Source organism: Lacerta agilis, chromosome 2, assembly GCF_009819535.1.
Source record: "Lacerta agilis isolate rLacAgi1 chromosome 2, rLacAgi1.pri, whole genome shotgun sequence".
NCBI lineage: Eukaryota > Metazoa > Chordata > Lepidosauria > Squamata > Lacertidae > Lacerta > Lacerta agilis.
In genome coordinates, this window is record NC_046313.1 from 70,720,763 (window position 1) to 70,739,494 (window position 18,732).

General features: G+C 41.2%; 1 protein-coding gene across 2 annotated transcripts in view; it reads right to left on the bottom strand.

The window, feature by feature from the left end:
• DNAH1 (dynein axonemal heavy chain 1) overlaps positions 1–18,732 on the bottom strand; it is a 98,966-nt gene that overhangs the window by 62,223 nt on the left and 18,011 nt on the right. For both annotated transcript variants that reach the window (XM_033140663.1, XM_033140662.1), the window contains 14 exons: positions 16,977–17,170; positions 15,471–15,696; positions 14,659–14,778; positions 13,821–13,903; positions 13,124–13,265; positions 12,559–12,714; positions 10,756–10,954; positions 9,415–9,668; positions 8,182–8,394; positions 2,845–3,009; positions 2,581–2,702; positions 2,097–2,202; positions 1,125–1,304; positions 112–252 (listed from right to left, as the gene is read on the bottom strand). In XM_033140663.1, the coding sequence (XP_032996554.1) occupies positions 112–252; positions 1,125–1,304; positions 2,097–2,202; positions 2,581–2,702; positions 2,845–3,009; positions 8,182–8,394; positions 9,415–9,668; positions 10,756–10,954; positions 12,559–12,714; positions 13,124–13,265; positions 13,821–13,903; positions 14,659–14,778; positions 15,471–15,696; positions 16,977–17,170 (2,301 nt within the window). The remainder of the gene's footprint in view (positions 1–111; positions 253–1,124; positions 1,305–2,096; positions 2,203–2,580; positions 2,703–2,844; positions 3,010–8,181; positions 8,395–9,414; positions 9,669–10,755; positions 10,955–12,558; positions 12,715–13,123; positions 13,266–13,820; positions 13,904–14,658; positions 14,779–15,470; positions 15,697–16,976; positions 17,171–18,732) is intronic.

Here is an 18,732-nt window from a genome sequence, read left to right on the forward strand (position 1 = left end):
CCATCAGGCTCAAAGAGGGTCGTCAGCCTTGGCCAACTAGGTGATATAAAAAGCAGGCTTTCAGTGCAGAAGGAACTGAGTCTAAGTTACACAATGAAGTGACATTTTTACCTGAGCACTTAGCTGTGGAAACAACCTGGTGGCCAAATCTCCAGCTTCCAGGGCCTCTGACACTTCTTTTGTCCAGAACGTCTGACATCCAGCAATGGTCACCTGGCCTGGCCAATCTAAGACCCATGTAGTCCGTGGTGTCTTTATTAAAAACATATGACCTTAATATTAAATACAATGGAGAACTCCCCCCCCCCATTTCATCAATGTTTTAAGCATAGTTGCTGTTTCTGACAACAGTTTCAGCCCTAGATCACCCTGTCCTTCTCTATGCCCTGCTACACCCTCTGAGCTCAGCTATGCTGCTTTTTGAGTTTTTCCATATGTGAGCCAAGGTAAGACAAAAGATACCATCAACCATGGAGTTCTCTTTAGCAGAAGCTTCCCAAATCCTGGAACCTCTTTTCCAGGGAAAAAAAGCCCTGGCCGTACATATTCCACTGTTTCCAAAATATTGTCACCAGGTTTAAAAAAAATCCAATGCGTAAGTTAGGGTACAGACTGCCTACTGTGCCAATCATTTGGCTTACAGGCAACAACCAATGAACATGTGTCTAAATGGTGTGCAATAGCACATGTGCTCACAGCGCTGAACCTGGAAATGACCTGAAAAGGTCACTAAAAGGGCAGAACAGGGGTGGAACAGAGGCAGGGCAGAACAGGGGGCACTCATATGCGCTCCGCCACCACATGGGGGCATGGAACAGAACCCCCACAAAAAATGGTTGTTGATTGCACTTCTGCAATCCCTATCAGGATAATGCATTCTAAGAATAATCTAGATGATGAAAGAATGCTGATCCCAAGATAGACAAGACTACAAGACACAAGTAGGAATGTAGTTATATGCACCATTAAGATCCAAGCATACAGATGGAAAACCAGAGGATTATTAGAAATATATTTCAAAGACCCGTCAGCAGAGATTGCTGTCCATTGGTGAAGCATCCCAAACCCACAAACAAGTTCCATTTCTTAAGTGAAATTTACATAGTTCTATGCAAGATACTTACCTTTGGATAAACCTTGATAGACCTTTCAATGTTGTCCCGCACACTGGCCCTCATGATCCTCTCAACTTCTAGCAACCAGTCTTCCACATTGCCAGTAGGATAAATGGAAGAGAAAAGTTTTACTTCTTCCCCTTCTGCAGAATACATGTGTGTAATTTGGAGATCTTCCTGAAAGTGCAGCTAGTGAGAGGAAGCACAGCATGAGAAGCCAAGTAGGAGAACTACCCTCCATCCCCTACTTTGCATAAGGCTGTAGATTCACCGTCATGTGGGATCAAAAGCAAAAAAATACATTTTACAGTCAACTTCACTGCCCTAAATTCAAACCCCTTGACGCTCACTCTGCAAATGTTCATTAACTTACTAGATGTTGATTCATATAGAAAGGCATATATTTCAATATATAAGCACTTTGCTAGTTAAAGGTGCTGGATTAAAAGGTCACAAAAGTATTCTCTACGTCTACCAGGAAGAGGCAATATACTATGGTAATATGTCTCCTTATTAATCTCATTTAGCCTGAAAAAGAAGGGGCATAGGTATCAAAAGAAGAGACTGGCACAGAACTGGGTATGTTTTGAGCCTTCTAAAATCAGTGGGTAAAATCAAAATGAACTACATTGCTACACCTTTGTTTGTGTAATTCAGTTCATGGTCTCCTCTGAGATGGCCACCTAGTTTGCAACCTGTGGTGATTGCATGGCTATCATCCACTGAGAAAAACTCTCTCTCTCTCTCTCTCTCTCTCACACACACACACACACACACACACACACACACACACAAACCCACACACACACACACACCAAATTGAAGCATGCAGACTTGCAACTGACTTCTTTCATGTATCTACAGTAGCTAAATACCAGCTATTACTATAATCATGCTAGCATAGCAGAACCTTTTCGCTCCATTCCTCTCTGACTCTTCACTGAACAAGCAGGACCCCCAAAGTGGATGGCTATTATTTACCCGAGCAATATTCTCAAAACACTTGCGGAGATGAGGCTGCACAGCTGTGGGGTCTTTGGTCTGAGATAGTATTTCTAACAGCTCATCATCAGAAAGGAAGTAAAATCTGCAAAGAAAGAAGACTGGTGTTTTGTTCCCGGTCTCTAGCTTTTCTGCCAGTGAAAGCACTCCAATATTAAATGCTGAAAATGGTACTTAAAACTTTGACCATAATGCTGAAACATTTGCTAGTGGCTGGTATTGGGTGACTGAGGCAATTTTCTCCCTGAAAGAACCTGGGTGCACCAGACCCTCAAAAATACACACCATAGGATCCATATTTTCCCCCTGGACATCTCCTGAATTCTAACATATGGATTTTATCAAATCCAAGTCCTACTCAGAGTAGATCCGCAGAAATTAATGGCTCTAAGACCTGTTGTCCCTTTGCTGCATACTGAAGTACTGTAGTATGTTGAAGTTCAGCCTCAAGTGATAGAATTACCTTGGGAAAGCTCCTCTCTTAGTCTCCAAGTATTCACTCAGGCCTTTCTGTACCAGGTCAAGTAGCTTATTACATTCCCGCAGCTTTTCCAGCAGCCTGGGATCAGGGCACACATTAATCACCTGGGAACAGCATGACCAACAACTGTTAGTTCTGCTGGCACCTGAATAGATTACTTGCAGGAACATATAGAAGCAAAGATGAGCAACTTTTAAAAACGTAATAGACTCTGTATTTTGTAGCCAAGCTTTGACATAACCTCACCTCTCTGTTCTCGTCAGCATTTTTCATGATTTTTTTCCATGACCTCTCCATAGTTTGGTAGCGCTTGCTTTCCACTGGCAATTGTCTGTTGATGTCTTCTGAGCTGAAAATGGGCTCCAAATACAACCAGGAACGCTGGCATGTCAGCCATTCTTCCAAGACATCCTGACAGGAATGCATGCACATCAGGAAAAGCACACCAATAGGCACACTGATACATATTTACTCAGATTTAATTCCCACTGAATTAAATTGAACTGACTCCCAAGTAAATGAGTATAGGATTACCACCTAAAAGAATTGGTTCCATTATTTATGTTCTGGGCTCAAATTGAAGATCTCTAGGGGAAGAGTCTACAAGTTACACATGTTAATATTACAAATATTAGAGTAGCTGGGTTTTCTTTGCAGTCTGAAGTATTCAAGCTATCGCCTACTCCATTGGTATCACAGTAAATGTCCTAATATGAAAAAGAAAGAAAACTGCAACTCTCCAGAAAGATCCAGGGCAGGTTCAACTAATAAGTCCAGTCTAGTTGAGGCCAATTGGGCCTTGGTTACACAGGGGATAACTTTAGATGATCTCAGTGATTGAGCTGGGATATAAGAGCTCAGATGGTCCTTAAGGTATCTTGAGCCAAAGTTGCTCAGGGTTTTGCAGATCAACACAACAGCCTTGAACTTAGTCCAGTAGCATATGGGCAGCCAATACAGAGGTGTCACGTGCTGTTGGTTATCTACCTCCATCAGTAGTTTAGCTCCTGCATTCTACACCAGCTAGAGCTTCCAGACCTGGCCCAAGAGCAGCCTCACATAGAGGGCATCGTTGTAATCCACTCTCAAGTTTACCAGAGCATGCACTACAGGGGCCGAGTTATCCCACTTCAGCTATTGCTGGTGTACCAGATGAAGCTAGTAAAAGACACTCCTAGCCACAGAGGTCACTTGGGCCTCTAATGAGAAAGATTCATCCAGGTGTTACCCCACACTACATTTTTGCTTCTTTAGAGGGAGTACAGCTTTACCCAGAACAGGCAAGTAGCCTATATTCTGGACACAGGAACCACAACCCACACAAAAACTCTGTCTTCCCAGGGTTTAAACTCAGTTTATTGGGCCTCATCCAGTCCACCACTGCATTAAGGCAACAATCCAGCACTTGCACAGCCTCTCCTGATTCAAATGCCATGGAGATGTGGAGCTGCATGCCCTCAGAGTACTGATGGCACCGTTCTCCAAAGCACCTAAGGACCACTCCCAACAGCTTCATAGTGATAAGCATCAATGTAAAATCCATTTAGCATTGGAGAAAGTATTGAGCCTGACTGGGGGGCATGAGAGAAGGAGAGGAGGGAAGCCCCATCATGCTAGCATAACTATTTAGTTGAATCCACCCCATTATATTCAAAGAGACTATATTCAAAGAGACTTTCACCCTAGTAAATGTGTTTAAGACTGATACAACTGGTCTGGTATATTAGTAAAAGTCTCTTCCAGAAACTCAGTGGTAATACATACACTGCAAAGCCGTACAGGGAAGGAGTCATGTTTTGGTGTTAAGCATTTCTTTCAGATACATATCATGCAAGAAGCGGAGTTGCATATTCAACTTACAACACTTACATAAAATATTTGGAATGAAATCCAAATATTTACAACAGAGCACGGCAAAACATAAAAAGATGCAAAAAACAAAGGAAGGTGCAATTTAGCTCCATTTTGTCTGTGTGTCAAGTCTTTGAACAATAATTGCAACATGTCCACTCATGATGATAATACTTTCAACAGCTGACAACAAATATCAAAAGTTGTAGCTATAATAAAGGGATTTTGGCTACAATTCTTTTGCAGCATTTTTGATGTTTAAATCCCACTGAAGCCAAGATGTTGTTAAATTCTTATACACTATAATACTAGTAAGAAGCAATATGATAGTACTCAGGTTCTTTTTCTACAAGAAATACTACTGTACTTTTAAAATGAGCTTATGTATTTACTTTAGTGGGAGTAACATTTAAACAGCAATGTTAATATGTTTTGAGATTTCCTAGTGACAAATAGAACCCATAAGATGCGTTGCTTAATAATTTCCCATTTGAAAGTAGGCTTTCTGTGGTGATAGGGGTATGTTTCCCCAGAAGTGATAGGCAATGCTAACTCAGCCATTCCAGATAACAGGATGTACTCAAGCATCAGAACCTAGTAGAGAATGTATTGCTTGATGCAAGGATCATCGTGCATAAAAACTGGGATCATGATGATGGTCGCACAATTCAAGGCTAGGTTGGTTATGGTTATTATGAATAAGTTGACCTTTATTAAACAAACAGAATTTCTGCTACATTTCAGGAGATATGGGAAACTTCTTTGGAAAAATGAAAATTTACTTAATTTTTAACTTCATGATTTTTGGTGATGATAGAAATGATCATGGATTTGTATTGATTCTTCTATTATATAGCACAATAACAGTGGAAAAAATAATTCATTTAGATGAAAGTGAAAAAACGAGCCTCAACTGCAAAAAACGAATTAAGCAATCAATTTAGATCGGGGGCTACTGCCATAGATCCTTTTTCATTGTTTTTATGAATCTTACTTCTACCATGAATATAATATTCAAGAAAATCTCAATTTTGAACTCTCGATCTAAGGGATGCATTTCATTGCCACAGTTCATACATTTAGGGAATGAATCGGCTGCCCTGTTCTGAGGCCTGCTTGAGCTGAGCCCCTGCTCCTGTGATTTCTCTTCCTCAGGTGGAGGAGAAATCATGCAAGGAATCCAGTCCATATGTTACGTCACCTATGTGGCTGCACAGGACATTTTTCAGGGGAAACTCACAGGAACTCAGTTCCAGCACCTCTCAGGTGGATGCCATTGCCATTGTAAGAGAATGGGGGAGGTGTTCATGGTGAGTTCCAGGACCTCTTTTTCTATAAAAACATAAAAAGATGCAAAAAACAAAGGAAGGTGCACTGTGGCTGCAGGAAACAGGCCACTCTGCATGGAGAAATATTGCATGTATGAACTGGGCCACAGTGCTGAACAGTTAGTAAGCCCCCCCCCCAATAGAAACCCTTTAAATAATGTCCTTAGCTGAGAAAACAATGGCTATTCCTTGAACACATAGCAAGGAATGAGTCACATTTGGGTAACAAGACTAATGGATCACCCATGTATCCCTTTAAAACCCTCAAGAGGAAGGGGTCGTTTGCTAGAGAAAACAACAACTAGGCACTGTTTTTGAATGTGCCAAGTGTCCCTTCTTAGGAGCCATGCAAAACTGTGAGCCAATTTATGCTTGCTTTTCACACTCCCAGTGAAATTAGCATTTATTATTCAGGGAGAACAACATTTCTCAATTTGGGCTAAATGTGGAACAGTTAGGCTCCAGAAGTCCAATCCAGCTCACATTAAATTAGTTAATGGTCCAAGTGATAGAATGTTCTCTATGAACAGCTGAAGTAATTGCTTGCAGAATGTCCTGGTGTTTGTTTATTTTAAAACCACTTTTTGAAGTGTTGTGGCTTAGCCAGGTTCAAAACACCACTTCCTAGACACCTGATTAAAGATGTTCTGCGCTCTTCCAGTCTCATTGGTACTGGCAGGCATACAATCTCTCTCGGAGACAGGCTGGAGGTTCAGAAATTACTTTGCTCTCTGCTCTTCAGATTTCGTGGGCAGACAGGTGTGTAATGAAGTGTCTTCTTCAAAGCAGGCAGCACTGAGACTTGTGTGGACGGTCAAGAAGCCATACGGAAATATAAATGTGTGTCGAAGCTTTCAGAGACTGAGGTGAAGGGCATCTGAGTCCTAAACTTTCATAGTGGTGTATCTCTGCCTTCAATCCCAATATGATGGATATATAACTTAACCCCTTTGCCTCTTATCCTGTTGCTTGAGTCAGTAGATAACAATTGCCCATCCTTCTTGTAGCAATGAATCACTGTAGTAGCAGTTTTAGTAAACTGAGGATGGTTTATATGGCCCTTCATAATCTTAATAGCTGTCTTTGGCACCATTTCATTTTCTGTCCCCCTAATATGCCTTAACTACCAAGATAGAAACATTTTATTACAATGCCTGAAATTACTACTCTGTGGGGAGGTTTTTCTTCTTCAGTAAAAAAAAATCTCAATGCCTTCACCATGTGGAAATCCCATAACTTCAGTAAAAGGAGTAAAAAAGAAGGAAAGGCCAGGCACAATTCCACATCCACATCCACACGCAGAGCACACATGATCACATCAGAACAAGCTTGTCACCTGGTTCCTTACAGCCTTGGGTTCCATCCCTTTCTCATCCTGAGGCAATCAGAACATACTCTGCAGACGCTGGTTCAAGCGCATAAGGATGGCTAATGCCCATTAATAAAGCAAAAGAATGATAACATAAAAGCACATGTTCTGCTTTGTCAAAACACTTCACCAATAAAAGTACTGGACTATTGTCACCTGTTCATTGCAAAAGACCTGCTTGCTTCCATCAGTAACTAAGAGGCTTTTTAAAGATATTTGAGTATAAGATCTGCCATCAAATTGCTGTAAGTGCGGGTGTGCGCACACAATTTAAATCACATTAAGGATGGATGGGAGGGACATGCTTCTCTCCCTGCCCCCAAACCAGAATGAGTTCAAAGATGAAACTACACCAGCAAAACTCTTATAATTGTGTGTGTGAGTGCAGCACTGAGGGTAGGTGGAAGAGAGGTGCTGAACCCTCCTGCTTCTTCACTTTTACACCTGAAATGGGTTTTAAACCCTTTCATCTGGTTATGTCTTATCTTGAAACCTCAGTGGAACAAAAGGAAACTCTGAAAGCCACTAAAAGGTGGAATTCTTTTGAACATGTCTTTGGGCCAGAACTACAGTTCTCTGACATACAGCTCCACCACCATTATGTCTAGTTTGGCCCTAATCTACTCATATGCCTAATGATGAGACCTGGCAATTAACACCTTACAAAATTAGGCTCTTCAGGGTGAACCTGGTCAATAGAGTGATTAAATATGCAAGGGCATAATTTGTTGTTTATAAAAATAAAATGTGCCAAATTTTCACAGGATGAAAAATTCTCTTTAAACTACTGAAAGAAGTGAAGCCTTGTGGCTATCCAGTCTCATTAAAGTCAGAATCTGATCCAAAGCTCTGTGTAAACTATAAATTGTACACAGAGCTCCCATGTCAACAGGGTCTGATCTCTGAGCATGTATTGGAGGTATGTATACAAAATTGCCCTCAGCACATTATCTTTCTCACAGCTAATTTGGGGTATCCCCTCTGTTATACTAGATTCCACTTTCAAGCACACAAAAGAATCTAGAAAATTATTACCTGTGTCATCTTTAGCTTATTTTCCCAAGTGTTGATTCTTTCCTCAAATGGCTTCTTGAATGGCGAGAAGGACATGCTTTGAGTCATAACAATGTGGTCATCCAGCAGCTGAGAAGCTTCATCAGGACTCTTCAGAATAAATGTTTCTGTTTCTTTGTAGGGAACTACATTGAAGAGGATGTATTCCCATTCATGCTCCATCTTATCCAAGGCCTGGGAAATGAGAAGCAATAAATCTTTAGTCCATATTGAAGAGACTTTGCAAAACACTTGCTTCCTTAAGGTGGCAACTGGGGAAAAGTTAATGGAGGTTAATGATCATGGTATCAGACTGAGGCTAGCTATAGAGAGAACAAACAAAGGACATGGAAATTACTTTCTATCAGAAAACTCATTTGGGTTATGTCGGGGAACTGTCCCCGCTCTCCCCGGCGCAACGGAGGGTGGTGGAAGGGCTCTTGGGATGCTACACAGAGCCCCGGCCCCACCTGACCAGCAGCACTTCTTCCTCTAGTGGGGGAAACAGCAATGTCTCCAGTGGGGAGGGGCAAGCAGTTCCGGGCGTTCGGAGCAGAGGCTCTGGGGATGCTGGAGAGACCCTGCACTCCCCTCGCTCAGCGGGCAAGGAGGGAGACACGCCAGTTCCAGCACCCCAAATGCGTAGAAGGGTGAAATGTAGGGAAGGGAGGAGGAGATTTGGGATTCCAAAATTCTTATGTTGGGGTCCCAGCCAGAAGGGGCCACTCCCGGATTCTGCGAGTGACTGATACAGACATGTACTTGTAGCTCTGCACTGTAAATAGTATGCACAACAAACCTGTTAAAAGACAGGTCGGAGTCTTGCCTGATTACTAATGAGCAACCACCCCATGGACCTTACAGGTTAGATAATACATAGACAGGTATAGAAGTACCGGTAATTGCCATGAGTTCCTTCCAAGCCCAAGTTATCTAGCATTCTACAGATCTCCCATACATTCCCAATATCATGCCAAATTAAGAAGTACCTATTTTGCCAGCACATTCAGAAAGTCTACCGGTACTTATTTTTTTTAAAAAAACATTATTTTTAGCTGACTAGTGCTTTTGTTAAGACATTTTCAGAAATATTTAGGGCAAACATTAAAATCCCTGGATATGAGGAACAATCACAAGAAAAGCATTTATCTACAGAAAACACTGCAGCATAAAGGATGACACTGCAAGGAAGGTCAGACAGAATGGTCTCCTTACATGCTCAATTGAGTATTCCTTCCCTGCAATCTCAGCTATTTTGGCTATGATCTCGATGTGATCCTGAAGCTTCATCTCCAGACAGCGTGCAAACGTCAAATTGGCCTTGGGCCTCACATTGATTTTGATCTCTTCAGAAAGCATCTCCCAATGACGGTTGCGCATACCAGGATTGCGTAGACCTTGAATCAGGGGTATGTATGGTCTGAATTCCTCAATCTTGCCACGGATTTCCACTGCAACGTCCTGGCATGCTTAACAGAACATTTTAAAAAATGTACCATCATTCAACAGTTCTAAGATTACATAATATAGTGCAAATCAGGAACACTGTGTGCTATCAGAACAGACTCCTTGAAATGAAGTCCACTTATTTCAATGGGTCTACTCCGACTATGACAAACATATCAGCCATTGTGTGCAGAAACACAAGGCTAAATTGTTTGCTTTAGGGAAAGGGTACTGGGCAACACAATGTTACATTATCCAGAGGGAAATGTTGTATGTTGCCCACAATTTGTTCCTTATTTTCACATTTGAATCAATAACATAATATTTTCTTTAATACATATATTTGCTCCCTTTTAAGTTACAAGAAAGGTACAAGCTCTGCAAAGAATAGGAGATAATGGGCTGTAGTCAACATTTGTCAGCGCAAGCATTCATGTTTACCTGATCTCCCCTCTCCTCCCCCTACATGCTGTTCTGGGGGTTCTCCCGACATTCCAGATTTGAAGAAGTGGGGAGAAGAAGCAAGGAAGTTCCACTGTGCTTCTACTAGAGCAACAATGAATACAGTCCATCTGCTTTTAAATGATTAAATTTAGCAAACTGATGTACAGGTGTGTAGCCTCAGTTTATTCTTGCAATGAAGGACTAACACCCCAGCACTGTCTTTGACAAGATCAGAACATTGTGATATAAGAAAAGCCAATTCTGGAAGACTTGCTCTATTACACAACTGTGTATTTTTAATCCTTCTGCTTTGAATGAGTCACCTTCACTCATACATATTCCTTCAACTCCTCTGTTAAGGTTGATTCACTGCAGCACTTAGAACAGAATTGTTTAGAATAAAACACAAGTCAAGAAAAGAAACAAGATTCCCCCGCTACAGAATATTTTACAGTGTTAATACAAAGCCATTGTAAATATAATTTTAGAGAAAGTTTGCAGTTCTACTATATCTTTACAATTTCTGAAATGGTTGCAAGGGATGCTAAATCTGTCAGTTTTGATTTCTCCCCATTTCTCATTTCCCCCCAATATTAATTTCAGTTGATCCCATTTCTGAATCTGTTTGCTTTTTTTTTAAATGGCATTTCAAGGCTCTGTAGCTACCTGGAATATCCTTGAACTGTTTCACACACTTGTGCATTGTCTTAAAGGCCTCGTTGACATTCTTCTCCAGCTGTTCTGCATCAATTGCAGACAGAGGATCATTCATCCAGCTGTCAGCCCAGCGAAGCCAGTCTGATGCTGTAGTCCAGAGATCATAGAAGGGCTGAAAGTCCTTAACCATCCTGGACAGCTTATCATACTGGAGAAACCAGAAGAATATTACTAACTGCTAATGGGCACATGTTCCACAGAAAAATAACCTGTAATTGTCTTCCAAACAATTCTAGCATGCCATCAGGGTGTACATTCACTAGGTTGTTCTCTCTACTTTGCTGGTATAAATAAGTCGGCAGGGAGCCTTGAACTGACTTCATGACCTTCTGCTTGTCTAGTGGACAAGGGACCTTCCCTTTTTTTCTTGGGCACAATGTGTGACTTATACATGTGCCCAGATCACAATAGTCCCAGAGTTTCCATGTGGGTTGGGTCCAGGCTATCTGAAGGAGCTTATCACCCTGTGAGACTGCCTGAGCTTTGAGATTTTCCAGGGAGGGTTTGCTCTTGGTCCCGCTACCTTCATAGGCACTTCTGGTGAGGACACAAGAGAGAATCTTATTGGTGGCTGCTCCCAGATTGTTGAACTCTCTTCCATGGGAGGTTAGGCTGGCCCCCTCTCTGATTTCTTTTCAGCGGCAGGCAAATACTATTATGTTCAGACAGGCCTTTGGCCACTAACACACTTCTAAATGGTTCTAAGTGTTTACAGTGCTTTTTTAATAGTTACTTTTTCGATTTTAAAAAATATTTATATTGATTGTATGTAGCAGTATTTATTTTAATTCATGCTGTGAGCCACCTTGGGAGAAAGGCAGGTTATAAATAAAAGTAACTAAATAAATAGGGAAAGAGAGGAGAAAGGAGAACAGACACACATTCTACAAAAGTGCACACAAACCATATTATCCTATGTATAAAGTGAACAAAATCCAGTCATTAAACAACATTAAGTCCCATTGATTTCAACAGGAAGAACTTGATCATATAAGGTAACTGTGCACTCTCATGCTTCTATTTGACTAGATCACGTCTTCTTTTTCTTTTTGTTTCAAATATTTTATTTTAGTTAGCCATAATTATTACATAACCACAGAAAGATTCCAACACCATTAATTCTGCTATATTAGAGATCTCACACAATTATTAATACCTATTTAAAGCATATAAATGCAAAAAATGTAAACAATTATTTGGATTTCTCCTTATCCTCTATGGAACAGAAGCAAATACAATGTCTCATTCTTTTTAAAAGTAGCATCTTTAAAATAAAATATTTTTTAATAGCATCTTTAAAAAAAAACCCAACAGCAACAAAAAAGTGTTAATTAAATAGCACATTTGGAGTTTTAAGGTTTCAGTAAATGAAATCATTGTATAGAAATTCCTAATCCCTTATAGCTGCTTCTTGCTTCTGAGCTGGGAGCCAAGCCAACAATATAGCTTGCAGCCGTACGTTTATGAAAGTTTTGAGATCTCTGCCACATCAATTGCTTCATGAATGCCTTGCATCTTCCAGCTCTTCTTGCATGAGCTCTCCCAAACAAACTGAGAATAATTTAATGAAGTGGAGTGGCTAGCATACTGTTTTGCTCTGTGCCAGTTTAGTGAGACCACATGGTTAGAAAATGAAGGTGAGCAACATGGTGGAGTTATAAAGAAAGACTGGCAATATCTGGTGAAGTTTCTGCTGTTATCAACAGAGATGCAAAAAGCACAATGAAGGTTGCAAGGGAGTTGGGAACTTACATTAGTCACCGGCACACCAAAAATCCGTTCCCTGTTGTTGTACAGCAATGCCAATTGCTGGGAGTCCTTCAAATGCTTCTTGATTCTTCTTGCTTCATTGGCTATCTCATGTGCCCGGTTTATATCACTGTGTGCAGAAAACCCTGCCACAGCAATCTGTGAAAGAAAAGCAGCCATAGCAAGCAGGGAGATAGAGCCCATGATACATAACCATAAATTTGGAGAGGTGGATAGTATATTTTAAGCTCCTTTTAATGGTCATAAATACTGGATAGAATCCTGGTAATAGCAAGTCTCAGATGGCTGTGAGTTTTTACCATGCAAAGTGGAAATACTTCCCTTTCTCCTGGTCACATTGGAACTTGCTAGCTAAGGATGATAATACACCCTGAGTAATGAACAATCACCCACAACAATGATCTCTATGTCCCTAGGCTCAATGAGGAATAGACCCGGCTAACTCCATATGTCAAGCTCTTATTTTAGTTCATCCCCAGCTACTCGCTGATGATAGCTGATACTTAAAGTGAGTGTAGAGGATGACTCTGGTGCCCATTATCAGTACCTGAAGACCATCCAGCCGTTCCAAGAAGTTGGTTTGATCCATGAGCTGAATTTTACGGAATCTTTCTTCATCTTCAATGTGCTGCTGCCTTATCAGTTCAATCTGATTGGTGATCTTCAGAGGCCAGCCGCTTGCAGCCCACCTGACAACATAAGAGTCACACAAATGCACCATGTATCCAGTCCTCTGAGATGATCAGCAACATCTAGTGGGGCACAGGTGCCCCCAAAACCCTGCCTTGCATGCATGTGCTGAGTCTTACAAATTGGGTGCCTAGGACGCACTATACTACAAATCTGTAATAAAATGCTGGCAGCAGCCTGGCAGGCAACTGGCACCCCTGGGCAATTCTCAAATCCCTGTGAGCACTTTGCATCCAAACAGAAAGATGCAGCCTAACAATTTCATGCTGTGCAGCCCCTAAATTCACTGGCTTTTCATGAAAAATAAAACAAAATAAAGGCCTCCGGTTTGCTAAAAGCCTCAGAAACAAGAAGGTTGCTTCAATCCCTGGCCCAGAGGCTGGCACCACCACTGGTTCTGCATTTGAATAAGGTAGATCAGTGGGCATCTTTTCTGGCGGCCTGAAGAGATTTGCTGAAGCCCTTTGATGTGCAAATAAAGCCCTGAGGCAGAAAATATGGTCTCTGAAGCCAAAGGTCTTGCTCTGACTGCAAGGGAAATGCCTTGTGCTTACTTGTCATTGAAGTCATCTTGAGTCAAATTGTAGAGGAAATCCTCCATGACTTCGTATTCTTCCATGACCTTACTTATCAATTCCTATGCAATGACAGAAAGAGAGAGAGGAGCCGATAAGGAGAGCTTTGCTTGCATGATCAAAATTTCATTCCATCTGTGTTATATTATTGTTGCACAAAAAAGGCTGCCTATAAGTCAAATGTCTGGGTATGGTGGTATTCGAGTACAGTGAAAGATGGACAGGGCATACACTTCTACAGTTCTTCTTAGGTTACAATAATACAGAGGATCCAGCAGGCCTTAGGAGTCTCAAGAAGCAATCCAAACACAGCCAGGCATTTTAACACCTATCCCACCCTAGACACATGCATGCTCTTTAACTGAATTCATGACCATGGTTGGTAGTCAGACAGCTGTCAACCCAACTTGGAGGCATGATGGTTTGCACACACATTCATCTACATACTATAGCGCAGATGCTTAAAAGGTGTATTGGTGAAATTTCATGCACTGAGTTAAGATTTGCTTTCCAGTGACTTCGTTAGCAAACTATGCATGAATAGCATGGCATCTGCTTCTTACATCTGCTCCCTAAAATAATGGAACTGGGAATCTGGCAACAGCTGTAGAGTTCCTTAATACCCTCAGTGCTACCTGATGAAGTGCTTTTGTAACTACCAACTTGCATATGCATCTACTAAGAGAATTTGATTTATTCAAAGCAGCCCACAATTACTGTTCTGGTCAGGATGCGGTACTGGATTAAAAGTTCAGTGATCTACCCATTATCTACTTCACTCCAATAGTTTGATGCCACATATGCAGCCACTTCTTACCTCCTGCACTTTCTGCTTCTCGGGGATTCCTTTCATCCACTCCCGCAGCTCAGCCAGCTCCTCAATGCTGTTTGGTTTTTCATAAATTTTTCGGCTGATGGCTTTGAAAGCTTCACAGATCTGCAGAAAGAAGCGATGACACTCTGAATGATAATATTTAAACAAATATTTTATATAACTCAAAAGTAATTATAAGAATTCAACATTCCTTTAAAAACAGCAACAACAAAATATGGAAGGACATTGGGCATATGGAAACACGAGAAATTCTGACCAGGACAACATCATACCATGTACCTTTCTTAACTAATTATTAGGCAGGGAGGAAACATGGGATGGAAGCAGCCAAACACTCATTGAAATGTGTCCCTGAACTTCAGTTGTGCAGATCTTCATCTAAAGTCATCAAGACGATTGTGATTATTGGGATGGCATTGGGGATTAATAAAATGAGAATGGTGTAGCAGATTAGAAATGCTATGAAGAATACTGAAAAAGAAGGTTTTTGTACATGAATATGTTTGGAAGTGGCAATAGGAGACCCATAAACCTTTCTATATGATGCTCTTCCTGCATTGACACATTTGTGCAGAAGCACTTGAATTAACTGGCTGTTAGATCTCACACTAGAACAACCCCCAGCAGTACATATATTTATATATACATGCTAAGAAGAGTTCAAAATTGCTGTTATGACTGCAATTCATTTCTTTTCCTTGTAACCTCTTTGCAATTGTAAACTTCCAGAAACAGCTACAGAATTACTCCTCTGGCTATTTATCCAGTTGATGAGTACCAAGTATGAAACTCACATCTTCCACTTGCTCATGTAAATTCTTAGCCAATATATCCAGCATAGTGGTGGCCAACGCTTTGCATTTCTTGGAAAGGTTTTGCCGTACGCCTTCAACACTGAGATGAAAGGGGCCAATCACCATGCTACCGGGCAAGCTGTTGTCCAGCAGCTCCTTTTCTGCCATATACTTGTTAACGATCTCTCTCACCTCTTGAGCAGGAGGGCACTGCTGCAGATATGGTCTAGAAAAATATAGAATTATTATTAAGGGAAAACTCACCACCACAACACAGGTAAAGACAGTCATACTGCATACTGTGCCAGAATATGATTTCCCGCTTACAGCAGGAACATATAATTTATAAACGGCAAATGTAACCAGTGAAAGGCTTCAAGGCCATTCAACAATTCTGCACTTGCAAAAGCCCTGGGAGATTAGAGAAAGGAAGCTGATTCTGTTGTGCTGCAAGATCCACAGTTGGAGGAAGTATTGCTTCTAATTACTAGTTGCTGGAAACTGTAGGAGAGCAGAGTGCTCTTGTGCTCAGGTCCTGCTTGTGGGTTTCCCACAGGCTTCTGTGTGGCCACTGTGAGAACAGGATGCTGGACGAGGTGGGCCATTGGCTTGATCCAGCAGGCTCCTCTTACGGCCTTATGATTGCTCTGACTAAACACAAGGTGGTGGTGGTGATGGAGAGGTCTTTGCTTCTAGCACTTTGGAATGAAGAAAGATATAAATACCTTTAGGGTAGAATGGCAAGGGTTCTTAAGGCCAGATTTACACACTATGTTCTTTTAGGTGTACACTTAAGCCAGTGTTTCTCAAACTTGGGTTCTCAGCTGTTATTGGACTACAACTCCCACCATCCCTAGCTAGCAAGACCAGTGGTCAGGGATGATGGGAGTTGTAGTCCAACAACAGCTGAGGACCCAAGTTTGAGAAACACTGGCTTAAGATTTTGAAGTGCACAGTTAAAACGTAAGGTGTGAATACAAGAAACAGGAGCAGATGTTGCTTGTTGCTCCCTCTTACGTGTATGCTTGGAGGCACCTAGATTTGTAACCTTGGGTGTGTAAAATCCCTAAGAAAAGAAAACAGGTAGCCAATGACCACACTGATGCTAAAACAACAATGTAATCTGTTTCGCAATGTACCTCACAGTACCACGGGCACAGTCCTAAGTTTTCTTCCATGAACAGAACAGCATCCTCCCAAATGGGGTTTTCCTACTTCCCTTCCTGAAAATCACTTATGGGGTCTGGGAGACTCTTGGCAATGGTGTGGAACATGGCATGGGGGCCTGCAGATAAAGGGAAAGTTGACCAAAGGGAGAGTTCTCCCATATGCACAGATAAGAAACTTAGGGTCCAAGCCCATGTATTTGGGGGAACTTTGTCTTCTTCAGAAAACATTTGCCACTGAAAGTGAAATCAATGCAGAAGGCAGTGCATTAATCTACCCAGGCAACTGTAGAAAAACCTCTTATGCAAGTCCCTGCTCTTCCCTTTAAAAGCTACATACTTTAGGAGGCTGTTGATATCACGGTTATTCAGTTCCAAGTACTTTTCATAATTCTTGGCATAAGCTTGTAGGGGGATCAGGGCTTTGCGGATACATATGATGATGGTTTTGCGCAGTTCAATCACAGGTGGCTCATACAGACCCACTGACTCCAGCAATGGTGTGCCACAGATGAACATGTTTTCAAGCACGTGCTGAACAAGGGACAAAAGAACAGCCATTTAGCACAAACTGTTTCTATTTTCTCCTTCAAGTCTGTTGTACAAAACTAAAATCCATCTACTGCTAGACAGTTAATGCTCCTCCTGCTTTTTGTATTGGATACCTCAGTAAAAACCCATGCCAACCCAAGGAACCATAGCCTTAATCATAATACAGGTAACCATATATGTTTACCGGACTTTGTATAAACAAAAGCTTGCAGGGGTCTCAATTTAGAGACCCATCTTTAGTGTATGGAGCCTCACTTGAATTTCTGGTCATACTACTTGTGGTTTGCTCCAAATGTTGCCTCACTTGTGCTGCAGCTTATCTCTATGAGCTGCTCTTGGCTGAAAACTGCCTACCCCAGCATTCAAGAGGTTAGGTATTTTGCGATAATCTAGTCTTTAACATGGATTGTTGGCTTTCAAATGAAACAACCATGTGCAACTTAGTGTGCTTCAGATTTTTATGGAGATCATGCTGTGTGCCCTAAACAAGAGCTGCAGAGAACATTTCAAGGAGGCAGGAGACCCAGTATGTAAGACATCTCTTGATGGGAAAAGGACCTCCCACCTTAGCCAAAGCCAACAACAGCACATTTCAAAAACTGCAGACAAACAATCTCTAGGTTATTGTGAAGCTCACTTTAATGACAGCTCTTGAATTATCTCGATTTTGTTATAAAAAGAAGCAAGCCTCTTTTTAAATTGAAGTGATAAGATAAATACACTAAACACATAATCACACATCTCGAACCCTGCCACTACTTCAGTGTCAGTATTAACAGCTTCAGGATTTAAAATTGCAACATTATTGCTGGCACTTCTTATTTGAATCTGGCATGTTTTCCTCAATGCTAAAAGTGTTGCCTGAATCATTCTCCTGTTAGCAAAATCCTCCTCCTGCAGTATCATCCCTTACACACCGCCCTGTTAAAATCTTTGAGATTTTATGTGCCTGCACATGAGTTGCTACATGAAATCTGCAGCACAATTCAAACTTCTTCTGACATTTCCCTAATCCAGAAGAGATCAGGATGTGAAATCAAAGCAAATCTTCTATTTCTTGCATCTCACTAAACATTAAGTGGAGAATCACATTAGCTTCTCCCACATGGAGAAAAGATAAGTAATTTTCAGCAGGGCTAGACTTTCTTTCCACAGGCTTTCATTTTTTTATTTTTGCAAATTACAGACACAATACCAAACCATGGTACTGGTTCTGAGAAAGGCTTGTCAATCTCCAATACCAAACTCCAAAGCATTTGTGTTGTGTTTCTCTCCAAAATATTATTATAATGTTCCTGCAATGCAGCCATAATACCCAGATACAACTGTTGAAAACCCACAGTCTAGTCTTTTGGTGGAGCAATATTTATGACCAGTAAGGCTACAATCTTATGCACACTTCCCTAGCAATAAGTCTAATAAACTCTATGGAACTTGCTGCTTCTTGGGTACACATATAGGACTGCACTGGAAAGTCAGCTTTGTAGTGGTGCATCTCTAGTAGAAGCATCTATTTTCAGTAAGTGTATAACTTTACAAGATGG